This window comes from Anoplophora glabripennis, unplaced genomic scaffold, assembly GCF_000390285.2.
Source record: "Anoplophora glabripennis isolate ALB-LARVAE unplaced genomic scaffold, Agla_2.0 scaffold127, whole genome shotgun sequence".
Lineage (NCBI taxonomy): Eukaryota > Metazoa > Arthropoda > Insecta > Coleoptera > Cerambycidae > Anoplophora > Anoplophora glabripennis.
In genome coordinates, this window is record NW_019416291.1 from 348,425 (window position 1) to 371,094 (window position 22,670).

Sequence of the window (22,670 nt, forward strand, 5' to 3'; positions counted from 1 at the left end):
TGATAGTTTATGTAATAAACGCGTTAGCAGCAGTAAAAGTTAACATTAATAAACGGCTTGCACGCGGAGAAGAAGCGCCAGGCCCGCGCACGTTTGTCAACGCTGTTCTGGATTACGCGCCAGTTTTTTTAACCCAATTTGAAACGTTCAAATAAAAAAATTATATGAACTATCAATGTAAAACTTTCTGAAGATAAAAGTTTAACCTATTCTTTAATTATTAATTAATAATTAATAGTTAGTTAACAATTAACCTTATAAAAATCTTGGTAATAAAGAGGCGTAGGTAATTTCTCTATTTTTTTTAAATTACTGTAAAAATAAGCTCTATTTAATGCAAAAAGAGCGAATTCCCGAGCAGCTTTTGCCTGACCCCGGCAGGGGCTACTTAATTTCAACTTTTTCAATTTTTTCTTTTTTGATACGTTTCCTTGGATCAATCTATATCTACAATGTTAACTTCTAAAATTAACATTTAGTAATTAAACAATTAGTTGCAAAAAAAACGAACGAAATTAATTAACAAATACCTGGAGCAACAATTTTACAGTCAATCGGATAGGCTTTTGGCAAACATGTTGGTGTTTGGATTGACCGTCTTTTTCATAAATTTCATCAACATCCATCGCTTTTTGCAATAATAATGCGCAATTTTCGAAAACTGATATTTCCGCGTTCGAATCTTTATTACACAGTTAACAAATGGGTGAAATATGATTTTAGATACCTTAAATTGTAGGTAATTTAATTGCCTACAACACAAAATAACTATTCCGATAGGTAGTCTAGGTCTAGATTTTCGTGGGCAGCAAGAAAAGTGAAAAAACACGTAAATGTGCCACTTATTTGCAGTTTTCCAACTTAACGTCACTTCTTTCGAGTTACTTTTTTGATATTATCATTCTATCATTATCATCACCCTTCTCCGTCATAAAGTACAATAAAATGTCAACTAATAATTTTGTCACATTCAAACTCTAATTCGACTGGAGTATGGGAGAATATGGAAAAGGGAAAAATAAATTAACCGAGTATTAAATAGATTTATTCTGTATAAGTACTTATACATTATTTTAAAATTATGGTTAATAAGATTTAACTATTTAGTTACAAAAATTAAAGCTACAACAAAATAGTTTACACAATATTATTAAAAATACACCGTCAGATTTGTGTTGTCTAGTAATTTCGGCGTACTGTCGATATTGTTCATATTATCCGTACTGTCAGAGTCAGTCTGAAAAAAAAATACAAAATCGTAAAACCGAAAAAATACCATAGAATGGGAAACAAAGTGCTTATACAAATTCTATTAACGAATATATTCTATTCACTCATTTTATAACTGGGTTTCCCTTTCGTTGAATGATTGAAAAATAAATTAAAATAAAAACGAAATAAGCTGAATAAAATCATTATGTCTTGCCACCCACCTTATTATTATCTCCCCAGCTCAATTTCTTTACTCTAGTGGAAGAGGCAGAGGAAGGCCACAGTGGAGGCTGTGGTGCCGGATGGACCTTCGGGCTTGGAATCCTCGATTTGAAGTCGCTGGGGATGCCCCCCATCGCCGATGCCGTGGGCGTCCTGGACCTCTCCCCGAACACGGGGTTGGAGACTTTTTTAGGCCCGGTGATGACCTGCGGTTTTTCCGACTGCAGAGTCGCCAATTCTTGACGTGGATTCCGTTTTCTAAAATAAATATATCAAAAAATTGTTATTGTGGAACTTGGAACGGAAATTCTTGTGCCTGCTGAGAAAAACATATAAGGTTGAAAGATAATGAACCAAAATTAAAAATTGGCGTAACGATATTTATAAACAAAAATCTGTTGTTTTAACCAAGAATGTATTTGATAATCACTTTTATGCTTCAATCTTCATATAAAACATGTGAGTGTGGTCAACAGGAAGTTTGCGAATGAGAAACAGGACAATTTTGCAAACTCAGAACTGAAAAAGGCATTTGGCAAGAGCGATAGAGAGAGAAGGAGAACAAGACCAAGACATCCACGTATGTGGGCGGATCAAACTCACCCGCAAACTTATTCCTGTTGACCTACATCTATTTGCAATGCAATTTTGATGTTGAGAATTACTTACACTTTGCAAATGTATGCTACTAGGAGGGCTACAACGAAGGCCAGAACTAGTAGAATCGCACCCAGACCTGCGAGGAGAAGGGGGCCACCGTTGTTGCCCTTGCTTGAAATGATGCCTGCAGGATCTCCTGTCTCGGGGAAATGGACGGTTATAGGAACGGTGGAATTCTTCGGGGGTGTCCCGCTGTCGGTGGCTATCACTGCTAGGTTTGCGACGCCGGTATATCCTGAGTTCATACAAAATATGATTTTTTTTTTGTTTTCCACTAATCAAATATTTCAAATGGTCTTATTGGTTTGTTTTTATNAATAGTTAGTTAACAATTAACCTTATAAAAATCTTGGTAATAAAGAGGCGTAGGTAATTTCTCTTCTTCTTCTTTTTTAATTACTGTAAAAATAAGCTCTATTTAATGCAGAAAGAGCGAATTCCCGAGCAGCTTTTGCCTAGCCCCGGGACAATTTGTTTATAACGCTGATTTGCACATCCTACTTGTTAGTTGTAAAGGGCTACTTAATTTCAACTTTTTCAAATTTTTCTTTTTTATACGTTTCTTTGGATCAACCTATATCTACAATGTTAACTAAAATTAACATTTAGTAATTAAACAATTAGTTGCAAAAAAAAAACGAACGAAATTAATTAACAATTTATCTGGAGCAACAATTTCACAGTCAATCGGATAGGCCTTTGGCACATATGTTGGTCTATGGATTGACCGTCTTTTCCATAAATTTCATCAACATCCATCGCTTTTTACAATAATAATGCGCAGTTTTCGAAAACTCATATTTCCGCGTTCGACCTTTATCTTACAGTTAACAAATTAGTGAAATATAACTTTAGATTCCTTAAATTGTAGGTAATTTAATTGCTACAACATAAAATGACTAATTTTCTTATAAGTCGTCTAGATTTTTGTGGGCAGTAAAAAAAGTGAAAAAACACGTAAATTTGCCTCTTATTTATAATTTGCCAACTTAGCGTCAGTTCTTTCGAGTTACTTTTTTTGATATTATCATTCTACGTACCCTTCCCCGTGATAAAGTGTAATAAAATGTCATCTAATAATTTTGTCAGGTTCAAACTCTAATTCGACTGAAGTATGGGAGAATATCGTAAAGGGAAAAATAAATTAACCGAGCATTAAATAGATTTATTCTGTATAAGTACTTATACATTATTTTAAAATTATGGTTAATAAGATTTAACTATTTAGTTACAAAAATTAAAGCTACAACAAAATAGTTTACACAATATTATTAAAAATACACCGTCAGATTTGTGTTGTCTAGTAATTTCGGCGTACTGTCGATATTGTTCATATTATCCGTACTGTCAGAGTCAGTCTGAAAAAAAAATATACAAAATCGTAAAACCGAAAAAATACCATAGAATGGGAAACAAAGTGCTTATACAAATTCTATTAACGAATATATTCTATTCACTCATTTAATATGGGTTTCCCTTTCGTTGAATGATTGAAAAATAAATTAAAATAAAAACGAAATAAGCTGAATAAAATCATTATGTCTTGCCACCCACCTTATTATTATCTCCCCAGCTCAATTTCTTTACTCTAGTGGAAGAGGCAGAGGAAGGCCACAGTGGAGGCTGTGGTGCCGGATGGACCTTCGGGCTTGGAATCCTCGATTTGAAGTCGCTGGGGATGCCCCCCATCGCCGATGCCGTGGGCGTCCTGGACCTCTCCCCGAACACGGGGTTGGAGACTTTTTTAGGCCCGGTGATGACCTGCGGTTTTTCCGACTGCAGAGTCGCCAATTCTTGACGTGGATTCCGTTTTCTAAAATAAATATATCAAAAAATTGTTATTGTGGAACTTGGAACGGAAATTCTTGTGCCTGCTGAGAAAGACATAAAAGGTTGAAAGATAATGAACCAAAATTAAAATTAAAAATTGGCGTAACGATATTTATAAACAAAAATCTGTTGTTTTAACCAAGAATGTATTTGATAATCACTTTTATGCTTCAATCTTCATATAAAACATGTGAGTGTGGTCAACAGGAAGTTTGCGAATGAGAAACAGGACAATTTTGCAAACTCAGAACTGAAAAAGGCATTTGGCAAGAGCGATAGAGAGCGAAGGAGAACAAGACCAAGACATCCACGTATGTGGGCGGATCAAACTCACCCGCAAACTTATTCCTGTTGACCTACATCTATTTGCAATGCAATTTTGATGTTGAGAATTACTTACACTTTGCAAATGTATGCTACTAGGAGGGCTACAACGAAGGCCAGAACTAGTAGAATCGCACCCAGACCTGCGAGGAGAAGGGGGCCACCGTTGTTGCCCTTGCTTGAAATGATGCCTGCAGGATCTCCTGTCTCGGGGAAATGGACGGTTATAGGAACGGTGGAATTCTTCGGGGGTGTCCCGCTGTCGGTGGCTATCACTGCTAGGTTTGCGACGCCGGTATATCCTGAGTTCATACAAAATATGATTTTTTTTTTGTTTTCCACTAATCAAATATTTCAAATGGTCTTATTGGTTTGTTTTTATGAAATTCCTCAAAAAATTGTAACGATTTAGTTGTTACGATTTCAATAGGAACCGCATAAAACCATTTAACTCATAAATTCTACGGAGTCCATAGACGTCTAGAAAAATTTAGCCCTGTCTCGTCTAGGTATACTATATTCCGAGCTATATTACCATATAAGTACCATACGATTGTCAAGTTTTTTATGTTTAAAACCGTATTGTAATAAAGCATGTCGTAAAATATTAAAGATTTATAATTATAATCAGGATAATCGCTTAATTTATCTCGAATCATGTTTAAAGTAGGAACTTTATTTTCTTTATACATATTATAAATTGTGCGCCGCATTACATCTGGTAAAATAGTTAATTTTCTTTAATTTTGTATTTTTCCGTTTCCTCTTTGTACCGTGATCAATCCTTCTTTAATTATGCGATAAATTGGCCATTTTGGATATCTTAGTTAATTTGTTAATCCGTTTCCTAACTTTTTTATCACATTGTTCACTATTTTCAATTTTCAAACATTCATATATATTTAATATAATACGTTAACTTTTTACGTGTAAATCTTTGTTTTTAAACTTTGAGTTTGTTTCGATACTTTCGACAAAAAACAGTTATTTCGTTATCCTCCGCTTCAAAGAATCTCCAGAGAGCCACGCTAAATTACTAGATAATTGCATATAACATTTATTTTAATAACTTACCCTTTACTGGTTACGATATGAACAAATAATAAGATCAACTAATAAATGATAATACGTACTATACCAACAAAATACCCCGCCAAGCAATGCGCTGTACGGCACTGGCAAAGCGGCAAAGCTAAGTGAACCCGTGTACCATACAAAAAAATTATTTATGACCTAGTGGACCAATGCAGGTTTGCTTTGATGACCAGCGCGCCGCCGTCAATTCTACATCAGGCGGACTAGTTTACCAATACCGGACTCGCCGAATTGCTATTCNACAAATAATAATATCAACTAATAAATAATAATACGTACTATATCAACAAAATACCCCGCCAAGCAATGCGCTGCACGGCACTGGCAAAGCGGCAAAGCTAAGTGATCCCGTGTACCATACAAAAAATGATTTATGACCTAGTGGACCAAACAGGTTGCTTTGATGACCAGCGCGCCGCCGTCAATTCTACATCAGGCGGACTAGTTTACCTATACCGGACTCGCCGAATTGCTATTCGAGTATAAATTGCGAGACACACCATGGTCAAAGCATAAGAAGAAATTTCAGGAGAAGTGCATACGGTCCTGTGCTTTAAGATTTACAGGTTGCCATCGAAAGTGGGGTCATTTAGTGTGAAATAGAAAAAATAAATAATAAGAAGTGGAAAATTGGAAATTGTAGGAAAATTTACCCATTCAGAGACCTCATTGAAAAACATTCTGCATAATAACGTAATGCGTCTATAGCGTTTTGCTAGCATTCACCGTAGATTATCAGAATCAATTTCATCATTGTCGTGTCATACATACACGTGCCATTTTCGACTAATTTGAATTTTTGCATTCAGGATACACTGAGAATATTTTCATGCTTGATTATTCTAGTTAATAGTAGAGATTCAGATATACTCAGTACGTGGTGTGCGCAAGAGTGCAAATATAAGTTGAAAACGCTGAACAACTTGACCGAATTCATCTTGTCTGCGAGTTTTAGATGTATAATTTGCCCTTATACATATATGTAAATATACAGAGTGCTTCATAATAGTATGTCTTTATTCAGGGGGGGGGGGTGAATCTGCGCATGACCATAACCATATGTCCGTAAATGCTTCATTACATCATGGCACAGGGTGTAAAAATTTCAATAATTTTTCTGTTTTTTTTTTTTGTTAGTATCTCTCATATATTTTTAGATATGTAACTCAAATTTGGAACGAGGCTAACTTACAATTAGATTACCTGCATCATTAGCCATTCCTATTCGTTGTCACGATCTACAAGGTGATACTTTTCTAAAGATTTAAGTATTGGTAGATTATTATTTATCGGAAACCTATATTTTTTACGTTATCGCAATCCTAGGTCTATACTCCAATGCCAAAATAGTCTATTCATCGACTATGGTAAGGCGCATTATCCGTGACAATCACTGCATCAGATTCGAATAAATGCAAACCCAACATCATTAACTATGCCTCATCATAAGACTGCCATGTTTCAGCGGTCATTTACTTATAAGTCAGTTAAATTATACAATTCTTTGGATAATACCATCAAGGGCATCATGTCTGAGGGATCGTTCAAAATACATTTGAAACGATATTTGCTACACTTGCAAAAAACAAATGTATAATATTTATTAGTTTTAAAAATAAGTCAANACTAATTTGAATTTTTGCATTCAGGATACACTGGGAATATTTTAATTCTTGATTATTCTAGTTGATAGTAGAGATTCAGATATACTCAGTACGTGGTGAGCGCAAGAATGCAAATATAAGTTGAAAACGTTGAACTTAGTATAGTATGTCTTTATTCAGGGGGGTGAATCTGCGCATGACCATAACCATATGTCCGTAAATGCTTCGTTACCATGGCACAGGGTGTTAAAATTTCAATAATTTTTCTGTTTTTTTTTTGTTTGCATCTCTCACAATTTTTTAGATATGGAACTCAAATTTGGAACGAGGCTAACTTACAATTAGATTACCTACATCATTAGCCATTCCTATTCGTTGTCACGATCTACAGGATGATACCTTTCTAAAAATTTAAGTGTTTGATAGATTACACAGACCCACAAAAAAAAAGTTGAAAATACCTTAGACTAGACCCACCTATCCTTATGTATTTTGACGCGCTGAAACCGAATCCGGAGTCAAAATTGCTCCATCACCCTCCACTTTTTCTTTAAATCGCGAAAAACTAACCCAAAAACACGGAAAATCTTCAAATTCTCGCTTGAGCACGAGTCCGAAGGTTGAGATAAATCTGGGAACCGGCACAATAAGACTATTTTATATGTATTTTGACGAGCTAAAACCGAATCCGGAGCCAAAATTGCTCTATCACCATCCAGTTTTTTTTAAATCGCGAAAATCATCCCAAAAATACGGAAAATCACGTGTTATTGTCTCGGATTTCAACATTCTCTCTTTTTTTTTATCGTACTCTTTTATCTTCAAAAGAGTGGATACCTTTTTCTTTTTCTGCTATCTGGCTCGGATTCCCTTTTAAGCATCCAACAAAAATCTGCCATCATTTTAACATCCCATCGTCCTTGGTACCGGCGGGCATTCCATGTTCCATTTCCTTAATGTCTTAAATAAAGATTAAATTTAAATTTTCTAAACAGGGATTGTATCTGAGATCGTCAAAATAGATAAAAAATAGTCTTATTGTGCTGGTTCTCACGTTTATCTCAACCTTCGGACCCGTGCTCAAGCGAGAATTTGAAGATTTTCCGTGTTTTTGGGGTAGTTTTTCGTGATTTAAAAAAAGCTGGAAGTTTGGCTCCGGATTCGGATTCAGCGCGTAAAAATATTTAAGGATAGATGGGTCTAGTCTCTGGTATTTTAATTTTTTTTTTGTGGGTCTGTGTTTTTATTTATCGGCTTTTAATAATTGATCAGAAACAAGGAAGCCTATATTTTTTTATGTTATCGCAATGCTAGGTCTATACTCCAACGCCAAAATAGTCTATCCATCGACTATGGTAAGGCGCATTATCCGTGACAATCACTGCATCAGATTCGAATAAATGCAAACCATTTTTCAAATGTTCCATTGTCTATATCCACATGGCAACCTCCTATATTTAAATCTGGTCAAACTTTGGGGATTGGTTGTCCTTCGTTTATCCATGTTTCGTTGATATAATATATTTTCGTTTTCGTGTATAATACTATTATTTTTTTCTAAACACCTGCGCCATACTACAATTTTGTTCTATCCTGTTAGCAAATTCGATTTCGTTTTAAGTACATTTCGTGGCTAGTACGCAGAAAAACTTTTCGGGACAATGTAGGCAAATCTTCGTCTTCTGCGATTACAATTTGAATTTTTTTCTTCCGTGAATCTTTCTTCGTTGTTCTTCTGTATTACACTTTCACCATTTTTTAACACTCTATAAACACTTCCGCTACAGAATTTCCAGAACATCACTCACTGACATTTGTGCTCGAATTATCTGACACATATTATTTATCCCACAACGTCTTGACCTGTTAAATTTGATCGTTTACGATTACCGTGATTATCAGAATGCCCACTAGTGCCCGCACACGACTCCGTTTTTAACAACTCTTACTGGAATAACAAATGTGAAAATAATGACACGTCTTTTGTACACTTTTGACACGCACCGACAAGCTTCAGCTGGAAATTGGGACGCGAGCGAGATTTCAAGAAGTTAAACTTTGTATCAGCTTTAGAAATAGTAAAATCGTGGTTTGATCGATAACTACTATTTTAGCACTGGCATGTACATATAAAATTTTGCATTGTTAGCTGGCGCCTCAAGGAAACAACCAACAATACAGCTGTTGCACCTTGACCATTTGAAATTTGTGACAAATGTACACAATTCTGTACTAACCTTTCGCTTCTCTCAACCTCAGCTCGCCCGAAGGCGTTATGAAAAACATAGACGCATTTTCCCCGGTCAGGGTGAGAATCAGTTCATCATTTTTATCCCCGTCGGCCGCCTCGATCCTTCCTAGAAGCTCGTTGGGGTGCCCGCTGACGTAGAATTCGTAGTGGGGGTAACGGAACCTAGGCTCCCACTCGTTGACGTCCTCCACGGTTACGTTCACCACGCTGGAGTCGTTCTGGGGGAACAAAAATTAATATCAGTAATTATTTTATTTATGTGTCGGTATCAGGCCGTAAAACGTATTTCATCTGGTTAGGAATTAGGCATGGTGTGGTAATTTGATTCAATGATTACGCTTTTGTATTAATTGGGTATGGCAAATTAATGTAAGAAATATAATTATCTGTATCATTCTACTGGAGTGGAGATGTGAAATTGTAATAAACGGAATGGTCTAATGTTACAAAATCGTGATGGAGTTATTATAGCCCAGTTACTGTAGCTGAAAATATAGTAATACCTCCGAATTTTTTATAACTGCATCGATTTTTCTCAAAATTTAGAATTAGGCTCATTGTACCCACACTTCAAAACTTATATATGCGCTAGGTGTGCTTTTTGTTCTTAAGGGGTGAAAACCACCCCTTATTGGAAAAAAAAGAAAAAATACAAATTTAAGCATTTTATGTAACCAAATCTTTTTTATTTATGCAGTATGAGTAATTTCATGTGCTATCTAACATGAAACGTAAAGTATCCCAAATTTTCAACCCGGAAAAACCTTTAAAAACCACCCCTTTGAATGAAAATAATATAAAAAATTTTTTTTCAACTTGAAACGTTTTAATCATGCATTCTTATCAAATTGAAATTGATTTCTTGATTAAAAAATTTTTTTTATCGATTGCAACTTTTCAACCCTTGAAAAATACCCCTTCTTTCGAAAATAAAATGAAAAAATTTTATTGAAAGAGTAGAAACATTTTAAATGTGTACTCGTGTTAAATCAACATTTATTCCCTTCTGATAAAATAATTTTGAATCGATTGCAACTTTTCAACCCTTAAAAATTACCCTTTACATTTATTTATATATTTATATGTATTTTCTTAAAATTATCACCTATAAGATTTTTAATCGCACAAAGGCTCATTTTGCAGGGAATTGTAAGGGCTACGTGAATTGTTGAGTTGATCTTTTTTAAGCCCTTCATTTTTAAGTTTGAAGGGTTTAAAGGGCTCGAAGAGGGTGGTTCTCTCATTCATATGATAACTTAAAATGGCGATATCTCGATTAATATTAATTTTAGAGGAATAATAAAAATAAGCAAAATCATCAGCAAAAATAAAGCTAAATTTTTTTACTCTTGTATTTTTTCGTACACCCTTTAATTTTTAAGTTACAACGTAAAAATCGATTTTTTTTTTAAAATTTGAATAATTAACATTTTCAAAAATTAAGTTTTTTTTCGAAATCATGCTTTGTAAGTGAGCCAAAGACCCAGAACATATTCTTAGAACATAAATGAAGAAATCTGTAAATGGATTGCATTTAATTTTAATTCTGTCGCCAAAGGCACTGATTTGTTTATTAATTTTTTCTTAAAAAAAATGAGACCATCATGTTATTTCGATCATATTTCCGTTAATTTTGATTCTAAAGACTTTTAAAACAGCTCATTTTAAAGGTTTTTCAAAGTACTTTAAAAAAGGTTCAAATAATTTTTTCCTAATATTTATGGATTTGGCGTTGTTTAACGTTAACTGGTTCCAATTTAGTTTTTAGCTAACGTATAATAATGTTTAAAAATCCATAACTCGGTTTATATTGCAATTAGAGAAAAACAAAATAATACCATTAGATTTGTTTTTTTATTACCTTTCTTTTTGTTCATTACAACTTTTTCGTTAAATCCAATGGTTTCAGAGTTATTTGCAAAAAACTGTCCGAAAACAAGCACTTTTTCAGTAAAAAATCAACATTTTCAATGACGAATTACTCGGAAAGTATTGGATTGTCAAAAAAGCTATATAATATTTGTTACTTAAAATTGGACTCCTCTATCGATTCCTGTGGTTATTTTGGGCGTAAAAATTTCCACCCCCAAGAAGGGGTGGGAACCACCCCCAGGACAAAAGCACACTGCGACACTATATAAGTTTTGTTCCTTGAGGCATTCCCCAGATTTAGTCAAAATTTCACGTCAATCGGTTGTTATAAAGAATTCGGAGGTAAAAACCCTGAGTAACTGGACTATTATTGTGGTGGCAGCAACTAATAAGGCAGATTAAAAGTCAGTAAGAATAGCAAGTCTGTTGAATTAAATTCCTATAAAATGTACAAAAAAATGTATCAATTTTATGGAACCACCCTTATCTGACATTGACCATCCAATTTGACATTTTAGTGCGAAATATTTGCCTTGATTTGTTACCCTAGTTTATTCAAGGTCATCTTTCAGTTGTGAATGCCTCTGCCATCTATTAGATAATTCAGAAACTAAAAAACTGACTGCCAAAGGTTCTATATGATGGCAATTCTTTTTTTACTTATTATACCTAATGAGTTTTATAAAACCACCTTAATATAAACTTTTATTATCTCATTTAGTTTTAAAAGAGTTTTTTTGTAAGAGTTTAGATATGCTTCATATGTTTCACTTACCGTTATACCATCGGTTGCAAAAACCTTGAAGACAAACTCGGACCTATCTTCATAATCCAATTTCTGCTTCAACGACAGTTCCCCCTTAGTGTTAAAGGCGAAGGTCTTCAGGATATTCTGGTCCGAAACGAAGTACCTTAGGGGTTCCCCCGGCCTGTTATTAGCCAGCGTGGCCACCACTGAACCCACAGGAAGAGCCTCGGAAGCTTTAATGTAAAAAATTGAATGCATAAACCGGATTCCTTTTCCCATTTCCCTGGAAACCGTCAGGGTGGCCAGAGCGTACTTATCGGGGTTATCCTGCTGGGTGGCTCTTATGACGAGGGTAGCGGGGTTGCGAAGGTCGCTTTCCACCAGGTCTTTAGAAAGGCTGATTTTAGCTGTTTGTCGGTTTAGTTTGAAGTACGTGTAGTCTGAGCCGACTCCGTTAAATGTGTAGTATACTGCGGCGTTGATACCGAGGTCTTGATCAAATGCTTTTATATCCCTCGGTTTGATCGTCAAAATGGTACCCTTTCTTGGTAGCTCGGGAATTGCGGCTGTGTACCTTAAAAAAAAAAAACAAGCGCATATTTATTTATTCATTCCAAAAAAAATTACAATACAATTAATGGTAATAAGCACCTAGATGCTGTGTTGTTTGTATGTGCAAGATAAACAAACAATAACAAAAGTAAGGAATTTATAAGTTTCAAGTTACTTTGGTCAACTTTTTCTAACCCTTTAAGTACCTTATATTTCACATCCTCCTTATCTTTAAAAAATAGGACAGTATCATCTGCATATATAAATTTGACAAATAACTTATGTAAATGATAAAAAGTATTGGGCTGAGTACGAATCTCTGAGGAATTCCAATCTTGACTTCTAAAGGCTCATTGTGAGTAGGTACCTTTGATTTTTACAGACTGTTTTCTGTGTCATAAAGTTCATGTATAAAAAAAATAAAAAGAAGCTTTTAATGACGTCATTTTATTTTAGTATTCTTCTCAGCAAAGCCTTTCATTTGATAGGCCAGGAAAAAGAGCTGGAAATGACCATTTCGCGACTTTTTGTTTCGGCAAGCTGAATTTATCACTATATATGCTAAATGTACAATAACATATTAGTTTTCACAGTCACAAAAATGGGGGGAACATTGTTTACAGGCTGGTTAATTGTATAATTTTTACGTAAATTCACGTTTTTCGCTTATAACTTTTTTCCGTTCATTTCCACGAGAAAACAGGAAAGTACTGTTTTTTTCGTCTTCAAAAGACCTACAAAACTAGCCCTCGAGCGTCAAAAAATATTGATTAGATCAAAAGTTATGAACAGAAGAAATTTATTTATGACTTTTTTATTAAACATTTATAAACTGCGTTATTATTACCAGAACGTTTTGTCATCGCATCCTCTCATTCCTTATCACTGTCTAATAACTCACACGAAATCTGGAATCGGTAAGTTGAATAGTTTACAAGTTATGGCCTTATAAACAAATTAACTAATTATTAGTCTGGACGATCCCGAGCATCTTCCACAATCGCACTGATTTTTTTCATGGTAGATTTCATAATAATACATTGAAATCTATCATTTTTTTTTAAATTTCAAATTTGCAACCTGGAAATTTTTTTTATTTTTTAGCCTTAGTTGCAAAATGAAATATACGACGCACGAGCGTGATATAGTTATATATTATTACATATTCGGAAAGCTTATGAAAAGAGCTTTAAGTTAAAAAAAAATCGTCAAGATTCGTTGAAAAACAACGGAGTTACAGACTGTCAAATATATTATTTTCAAGCGAATTTCGCTTATTTAACGGCAGGACTATGAATATTATCGTCATTTTCTTCGGACTCGCTGTCGTTCGCTTCCCCCACCCTTCCGCCGCGCCACGGCTCGCCGAAAATCAAGCGACCCACTGACTTTTGACAATATTTCTTATGCACTTAACATACTTCCACAAATAAAATATTTTTATCTGGGAAAGTACTCGGGTTGCCGGTTATGACAGTATTTTTTTTGCCGCTACCAACCTAATTTGTTTAACAATAGGCCGTCAACTTTGACAGTCTGTAACTCCGTTGTTTTTCAACGAATCTTGACGATTTTTTTTTAACTTAAAGCTCTTTTCATAAGCTTTCCGAATATGTAATAATATATAACTATATCACGCTCGTGCGTCGTATATTTCATTTTGCAACTAAGGCTAAAAAATAAAAAAAATTCCAGGTTGCAAATTTGAAATTAAAAAAAAAATATAGATTTCAATGTATTATTATGAAATCTACCATGAAAAAAATCAGTGCGATTGTGGAAGATCCTCGGGATCGTCCAGACTAATAATTAGTTAATTTGTTTATAAGGCCATAACTTGTAAACTATTCAACTTACCGATTCCAGATTTCGTGTGAGTTATTAGACAGTGATAAGAAATGAGAGGATGCGATGCCAAAACGTTCTGGTAATAATAACGCAGTTTATAAATGTTTAATTCAAAAGTCATAAATAAACTTCTTCTGTTTATATCTTTTGATCTAATCAATGACGCTCGAGGGTTAGTTTTGTAGGTCTTTTGAAGGCGAAAAAAAAGTACTCTACTGTTTTTTTGTGGAAATGAACGGAAAAAAGTTATTAGAGAAAAACGTGAATTTATGTAAAAATTATACAATTAACCACCCTGTAAACAATCTTCCCCCCATTTTTATGACTGTGGAAACTAATATGTTATTGTACATAATATTTAGCATCTATCGTGATAAATTCAGCTCGCCGAAACAAAAAGGAGTGTCCAACTCTATATTTCCTGACCTATTGATACCATATCAATATATAATATTGGGGGTATAAAAAATAACTAGTCCGCCATCTTTGAGAGTTCGACATATTGGATTTAGAATAGCGTCACTTAGTTAACTATGCATTGTCATCCAAACTAAACGTGTATGCAAAATTTCAGCTCAATCGGTTGAGGATAACTGTTTTAAAATTCAGTTTCCAAATTTGACCCACACAATGTAATGCGCCGTTCATTTTGCATAGTGTTCCGATAATGTTCAGCCTGCGCGTGCGCACTTAGAACATGTCTATTGTTACAGGCGTCTATATCACTCTTATGCCTATATCTATGTTTATGTACAGAAAGAGAGGCGACCAACGCTGTACAGTTTCATTTCTCGACTTGTCAATTTCAAACTTAGGCGTTTGCTTTAGTGTCATCTGCGTGTAATTGGGAACAATGTTTTATGTTCACATTATAATTATTCAAATGTGTTTAAATGATGATGTGGAAATGTGCAGTTCTTTAACAAAAGTGTTTAAAGAATTAAAAAAATAGTGAAAGAGTAAAAACAAGTGAAACACATGTCAGGCAAAAATTGAAAATGACAACGACATATATGTGGATTATTATATTACATTATTTCCAATGCGACTTTTTTTAAAGTACACAATATAATAAATAGAAAAATATTTGCCGTACCTGTCGTCCAAAAATTTGGGATTCTGGTCGTCGGCGTCAATCACATGCACCGTCAGCGCCGTATCCGTCTTCATGGGGGGTTCCCCGTGATCTTGCGCCCTTATGTGCACGTCGAAGGTCTTCAGACTCTCATAGTCCAGGGGCTTCTTCAGCACCAGCGTACCTTCCAGCTCATTCTCGAATTCGAAAAAGTCCGAATGCAGCCCGGGAAGTACCGAGTACCTAACGTTGGAAAAGGGACCTTGTTGGTCATTGTCCACCGCGTGTACGCCCTGCAGCACCCTGGTACCGACCACCGTCACCTCGGAAATGTTCAGCACGTAGGGCGCGTTCACGAAAATCGGCGCATTGTCGTTGGCGTCCGTGACTCTGATATTAACAGGGATCACGAATCCCGGATCTAGGGTGTGCGATCTCTCGCAGATGAGGTTGATGAAGACGGAGGAAGGTCCGTCTATGCCCTCCTTGTCGAGGGGTCGGCGAAGGGTGAGGTTTTTCGTGCCGGGGGTGATGGCCACGGGGCTGTCGCCCTCTTTGAGGCGCAGGGTTATGGATCCTCCAGGTCTGGGGTCGCCGTGGACGCGGATCTGACCCACGTTGGAGCCGACGGGGAGGTCTTCGGACACGAAGAAGCTCTCTGAGGAGGCGCCGTTCTCTAGGTAGCACCGGTTGTCTGTCAAGCCTAGGATATATAGAATAGTTTAATTTCTCCTTATCAACATGGTTTTTACCCCAGTCGGAGCACAGAAACAAACTTATTGATTTTCAGTAACTATATTGTGAAGGTTATTGAGGATGGGTACCAGGTTGATACAATTTATACTGATTTTCGTAAAGCGTTTGATAAATTTAACCACAAATTAATGCTAAGTATATTATAATCTTATGGGTTCATCGGGAACTTGCTATTGTGGATGAAGTCATACTTAGTAAATAGAACTCAAATGTTTAAAGTTAAAGTGTTTACTTCACGTGAAATAATCGTAACATCTGATGTTCCTTAGGGTAGCCATCTGGGACCAATATTGTTTCTTCTTTTTGTAAATGATCTATCTCATAACTTAAAATTATGTAGATATTTAATGTTTGATGATTTGAAATTATTTTTAACTGTTAAGGATTCTAGTGATGCAATTCAGAGCGATTTGAATCAATTAGCCAAATGGTGCGAATTCCACGATATGGAGTTAAACCATAACAAATGTAAAGTAATTTCTTTTACCCGTAGGAGGAATATTTGGTTGTCGGATTATTTTATTGATAATATTAAACTTGAAAGAGTAAAGATAGTGAAGGATTTGGGAGTAAAATTTGATTATGAATTGAAATTCACTTCTTATATTGAAGATTTATTGAGCAAATGTTTTAGAATGAGTGGTTTCATTAAACGTCAAACTCGGGACTTCACTAATATTACTTCTATTATACTTTTATATAACTCTCTGGTGCGTTCAACTTTGGAATATTGTTGTATTATTTGGAATCCACATTTTGCCAATCATGTAGATCGTTTGGAGCGTATTCAAAAGAAAATATGCAATTTTGTGCTGTTTAAATTGAATATTAATAAATATGATTATGAATATAGTGAAAGATTACATCTACTTAGTATTCAATCTCTAAATTGTAGGAGACACTGTTCTTATTTAAAATTTGCTCATAAACTTTTTCTTAACAGAATAAATTGTAGTGAAGTATTATCATTATTTAATATAAGAGTGCCAAACTACACTACCAGGTCATATGAATTTCTCTATTTAGATCAATCTCGCACTAATGTTGGATTATATTCTCCCATTAATGAAATTAGTAAGGCGGTTAATGCGTTGCCACAGGATTTTGATATCTTTGAGGCATCGTGGTGTCAACTTCCTAAGTTCATAAAAGAACTCAGCTAGTAATTACTTGTAAATGATGGTTGCCTTATAGTATTTATTTTTGTATTATTTGTTAAGGTATTGTTTATTGTATTTTTTTTTTGAACAACTGTTATTTCGATTGTATCATTTGGGTTTCCTGTAGATACAAAAATTGAATTAATTAAATAAATAAATAAATTAATTAAATATGTGAAAACATTACTCAGGAGAAATTCGGAGTTCCACTTGGATCTCTTTCAGGACAAGTGTTATTTATAGTTTATATAAATTTTTTTTCGGAAATTCATTATTTTTATAAAGGTATATTCAGAAGTGAAATGGCCATACTTCAAAGGTAGTTCTTTGGATGTAAATAAACCGATTTGGAACATTTCCTAAGTATAATTTTCCATTCGAAAAAAATTATATCCTTTTGGCGCAATGGTTTGTTTAATAATATTTTTTTAACGGTAAGTACAACAGTAAAATACATTTACAGAGAAAAGGGTTAGCGACCCCAAAAGAAAAATTTTGTATTTTCTTTTAAAAATACATTTAGGAATTTAATATAGGTTTTCAAAATATTTTTTCTTCAGAATTAAATCATTGTTTACATACAAGAAATTGGTTGGAGAATACTATGTTAATGACTATCAAGAGTTACAGTATAAATTAGAAACTAACTATTTAATATTAATTAAACATGTAATATTAATAATTTCAACGATTTATGTAATGCCATACATACATAAACACTTCTAGAATATTTTATTCCATAAAATTAAATATTACTACGCTACTCAATGCGCAGCCGCGAAAAGTCAACGGAGTATGTAGAGTAGAACAGCATCAGCCATTACTGTACGTGCATGTAGGAAAGCCTCACTGAAATTATACTCACAATTTAATTGACTGATTAGTTAACAAAGTCTTAGTTACAACCGAAATTAAAAGCATAGTCGTACATTGGTGAAAACAAGTAAAAAAAACAGTAAACTAACTTATCTTAAAGACAATATAATCAACAGAAAACGATGTTTATGTACAGTGTCCCACCACGATACCACGAACTCCATAGATGGATACCTGGAAAACCGCTCGAAGGATTTTTTTGAAATTGTGATGGTGTGATGCGGACCATTGGGCCTACCAAGCTAAAATATTTTCAAGGTCATCGTATTTTCGGTTATACCGAAAGTCGATACTAACATTCTTATTTTAAATAGAACCCCTCTAATTTAAGTTGAAAACATAATAACACACTCCATACTTAGGATTGACCGTTTCCGAAATATTTTAATTTTTAAGGAAAAATTGACAGATGCAGACTGTCAGCAAAATTTAGTTTTCCCAGTTTTATTTTTTTGTGCAAATTGGACATTTTGTAGAGGAAGACCTAATTTATCGAATTTGACATGAAAATTTACCAGTTTTTATACAGGGTGGTCAAAAAAAAAATATGGAATATGATGTTCAGAAAATGTGGAAATTTTTAAACGGAAACCTCTAATTTTTTTAACGTAATCGCATTCTGCACTAAAATTAAGTGTAACTTTGTTAAAGTTTCCCTATACCTAAATCCAGTGGTTTTCATTTTATTTACGAATATGTAAACATTTCCCTTTTCTTAAAATGATGTTTCCATTTGTTTCGCACCTTTTAGGTTGGCCGTGACAGGTAAGTAACAATCAACATGACAACTGTCACAGGTTTTTTAATTGTTAAATTTATTTAGATCGCTAAAAAAATAGTGTGTATAGTACTCCAGTAATAACAAAGGAAAATTGTATGCATAGAGTAAGGCAAGCATTTGAGCATCTATCACCGTATTCTATTAGAGCAGCGACTCACAAAGAACTAATCCGAAAGTGTGAAAAATGTTTAGAAGTTGAAGGAGGACATTTTGAGCATATATTAAAATAAATTTGATTATTATTAAATTATTAAAAACCTGTGACAGTTGTCATGTTGATTGTTACTTACCTGTCACGGCCAACCTAAAATGTGCAAAACAAATGAAAAGATTTTAAGAAAAGAGAAATGTTTATTTGATAAAATGAAAACTACTGCGTTTAGGTATAGGGAAACTTTAACAAAGTTACACTTAATTTTAGTGCAGAATGCGAGTACGTTAAAAAAATTAGAGGTTTCCATTTAAAAATTTCGAGTTTTCCACATTTTCTGAACTTCATCGATAAAAAGAAATTTGACCACCTTGTATAAAATTCAATAAATTAGGTCTTCCTCTACAAAAAGCCCAATTTGTACAAAAAAATAAACCCGTTTCCGGGAAAACTAAATTTTGCTGACAATCTGCATCTGTCAATTTTTGCTTAAAAACCAAAATATCTCGGAAAGGGTCAATCCTAAGTATGGACTATGCTATATGTTTTCAACTTAAAAGTAGATGATCTTTCCAAAAATGCAATAATATACAAGGGGTTCCATTTAAAATAAGAAAGTTAGTATCTACTTTCGGTATGACCGGAAGTACGATGACCTTGAAAATATTTTAGCTTGGTAGGCCCCACGGTCCACACCATCAAAATTTCAAAAAAATCCTTAGAGCGGTTTCCCAGATATCCATCGATGGAGTTCGAGGTGGAACACTCTGCATTATTAATATAACACATGCACTTATTAATGATATAGTAAAAATCTTTTATTTTTCTGACTGTTTTCTCTAAAACGTTGATTGTAATAAATGTACTTAAAAATATTGTTTTATTAAAACATAGATATTATAATTCCTTCATTATCTTTAATATGTAGATTCCTTCTTTTTGGGAAACTAATCACTAAAGGTTGTAAAAATGCCCAAATGTATTTTTTTTTTCTAAAATATTTAGGTATATCTATTGGGATTTCTTTTTGAAAATATAAATTTTTAAAATGTAACTTTAAGGAAGCTAAGGTATGCTGTCGTGTTTATTTTCATCCAAGTTACCTTGAAGTGTGATCCATTCTCTTCCGGACACCCTGTATAAACGGTTATACCTAATAATTTTTGTAAAAAGTCAAGACAATAATTTTAATGTATTCCAAAGAGAAATTTAGAAATTTCACATTATTTTTTCTGTTTCTGAACTATTTCTGGATAACTACATATTACACATTTATATCGAATGCACGATTTCTCATAATAACCAATCATTTGCATCGAAACGAAAGGATGTAGTTAGTTTTCCGCAGAAATCATAATTAGTTTCGCATTTTTATGGTCTTTTATTTGCTAGAAATGTGTGAAAGTAGTTCGAGTGCAGCGTATAGGCCTTTTTAAGTTCTATCTGGAGCGGTTAAATTGGAAATTATATGCCCCGAAGGTAAAATAATTAATATTTACATTTTTTAAGCCACGGATAACATAATGTGTATAAGCTTTGTGAACATAGTATTATAGAGTAGCAATTTAGTACGTCAATGAAACGTGAAAAGTTAATGAAAATAAGATAACCTAATGATATATATTTAAAGCGTAGCCTGACCTGAATATTTTAAAACAGGAACTTATTCAGTTTTAAAAAAAAATAGTTCAAATAGGGTACATAGTACATACCTACTAAAAAAATTAAAGTAGTCACAGTTTAATAACCTCGAAATAGGTTGCACAAATATTTCCAAAATATTTTTTCCCAATTAACATAATCAAGAGCACACACAGCATTTTTTGTATTTCTCTCAAAATTTTTCATAAAGTTCCAGTAGTGGGGGGCTGCAGCTACCTTCAACTTTTTTTTAAATGGGTAGGTTGATTAATTTTTTATTTTAAAGGGTGCTATTTTCCGATGAAGCTACGTTCACATTACATGGGTACGCTAATATAGGCACAACTACCGTTGTTGGGCTGATGAAAATCCCCACTGGATGCGTGAATGTCATACACAAAGGCCTCATAAAAATCAATCGTCAGGGCTGGAATTTTTGGAGATCGCATAGTAGGTCCTGTATTTTTCAATGAAAATGCAACCGGACAAGCATGCTCCAAAATGAACTGGTTCCCGCTTTAGCGGTTTTATTCCCCAATAATTTGGATCACGATTTATTTGACCAACGGATATGGTTTCAACAAGACGGGGCACCACCACGTTTTGCTGAAAATGTACGGACCTATCTCAACGAAGTGTTTCCGGTTATGTGGATTGGATGAAAGGACCCAATTGAGTGGCCAGCAAGATTACCCAATCTTACCCCATTAGATTTTTTTAAGGGGATATATAAAAAGCAAAGTTTATGCTACTAAACCTAACGACATCGCCGAGCTTCAACAAAGAATCAGGGTATTGTCAGCAACAAGGTAGAGGGCACTTTGAACATGTTTTGCTTTAAAGTAGTTTCAGTACACATTTCCTTATTTTATTTTTTTTCGACACGTTGCTTATAAAAAGTAATAAAAGAGTACATAATTGCATTTGCAATTGAAAAAGCTTCAAAATAATCAACCTACCCTTCCATTTAAAAAAAAACAAACCTCTTTGTAATATTCACCATTGAAAATAGAAATTATCGTGTTTCAGGAATTTTGCAACAAACCTTTATTTATTAAGTTACAGAATTAGTTAAATTTTCCACTCCACTCACCACTGTTTGTTGACTAGTGTATAAGTATTTTAGGTTTAAGTTTAGATAACATTTTGTAGAAAAGATAATTTATAGAAAAGATCTTGGAATTTATACAATTGTAAATTACCAAATATATGCATTATCTAGAATAGAAGAAGCGATTTCGATCGGCCTTCGCAGGGAACGTTGTCTTGAGTGTGGAGGTGACTTAAAGGAGTAAAAATGTTAATCGTAACCAGAGGAAGGAACTACGGTGCTGGGCATCTTTCGCTCGACTAACTCTATCCACCTGCCAACGAATTCGAAGTGACTAGAAGGCCAATACACTACACCCACACATTAAGTATCATCAAAAAATATTTAAGCTGCAAATTATAAATTACAACCTCAAGCCAAAACAAAGCGTTGGTTAAGTTTTTTGGGATAATTTGTTCTTTCTTTGAAATTGAAACTGAAATTCTTCACTGTTGTAATATCTAGGATGAGACAACTTGATTACTGTAATTACAAATTTTACGCTCACGTTCAATGGTTCTGTTTTGATCTAATAACGTAATACGAGTAATACCATTTTTTAATGCGTTACGGTTATTATATAAAATATTTAACAAAATTTACTCGAAATTACCTTTCGTGGTTGATGTCAACAGAAGCAACGTGAATGCCCAAATGGCATTTATGTAGGCGTCTTGGCAATGTCCCATGACTGGAAAAACATCTGCAACAGAACAAAGAACAAAAGTATAAAGCATGGAACAAACAATAATTCGGAAAAATACATGGGGATTTCAAACTGATGATGCCGCCGTTACAGGAAAACGGAAAAGCAGATAGGAGATCTCAAACGGGGATCTTGGTAAGTTTACCATCCTCAGGTCTGTGACGTCATAATTATCATAAGTCAAATTATCTTTCATATTTTCATAGATATTTCTTT

The 22,670-nt window shown here is 34.2% G+C and overlaps 1 protein-coding gene across 1 annotated transcript; it reads right to left on the minus strand.

Moving 5' to 3' along the window:
• Positions 1-1,131: 1,131 nt before the first annotated feature.
• On the minus strand, positions 1,132-22,437 carry LOC108903563 (protocadherin Fat 2-like). Its single transcript, XM_023457459.1, has 11 exons — positions 22,362-22,437; positions 15,315-15,996; positions 11,846-12,392; positions 9,185-9,416; positions 4,325-4,550; positions 3,649-3,907; positions 3,371-3,452; positions 2,669-2,686; positions 2,104-2,329; positions 1,434-1,692; positions 1,132-1,237 (listed from the first exon to the last, which is right to left on the minus strand). Exons 1-11 carry the CDS (start codon positions 22,435-22,437, stop codon positions 1,151-1,153), a joined length of 2,694 nt encoding a protein of 897 aa, XP_023313227.1. The 3' UTR covers positions 1,132-1,150.
• Between the last annotated feature and the right edge of the window lie 233 nt (positions 22,438-22,670).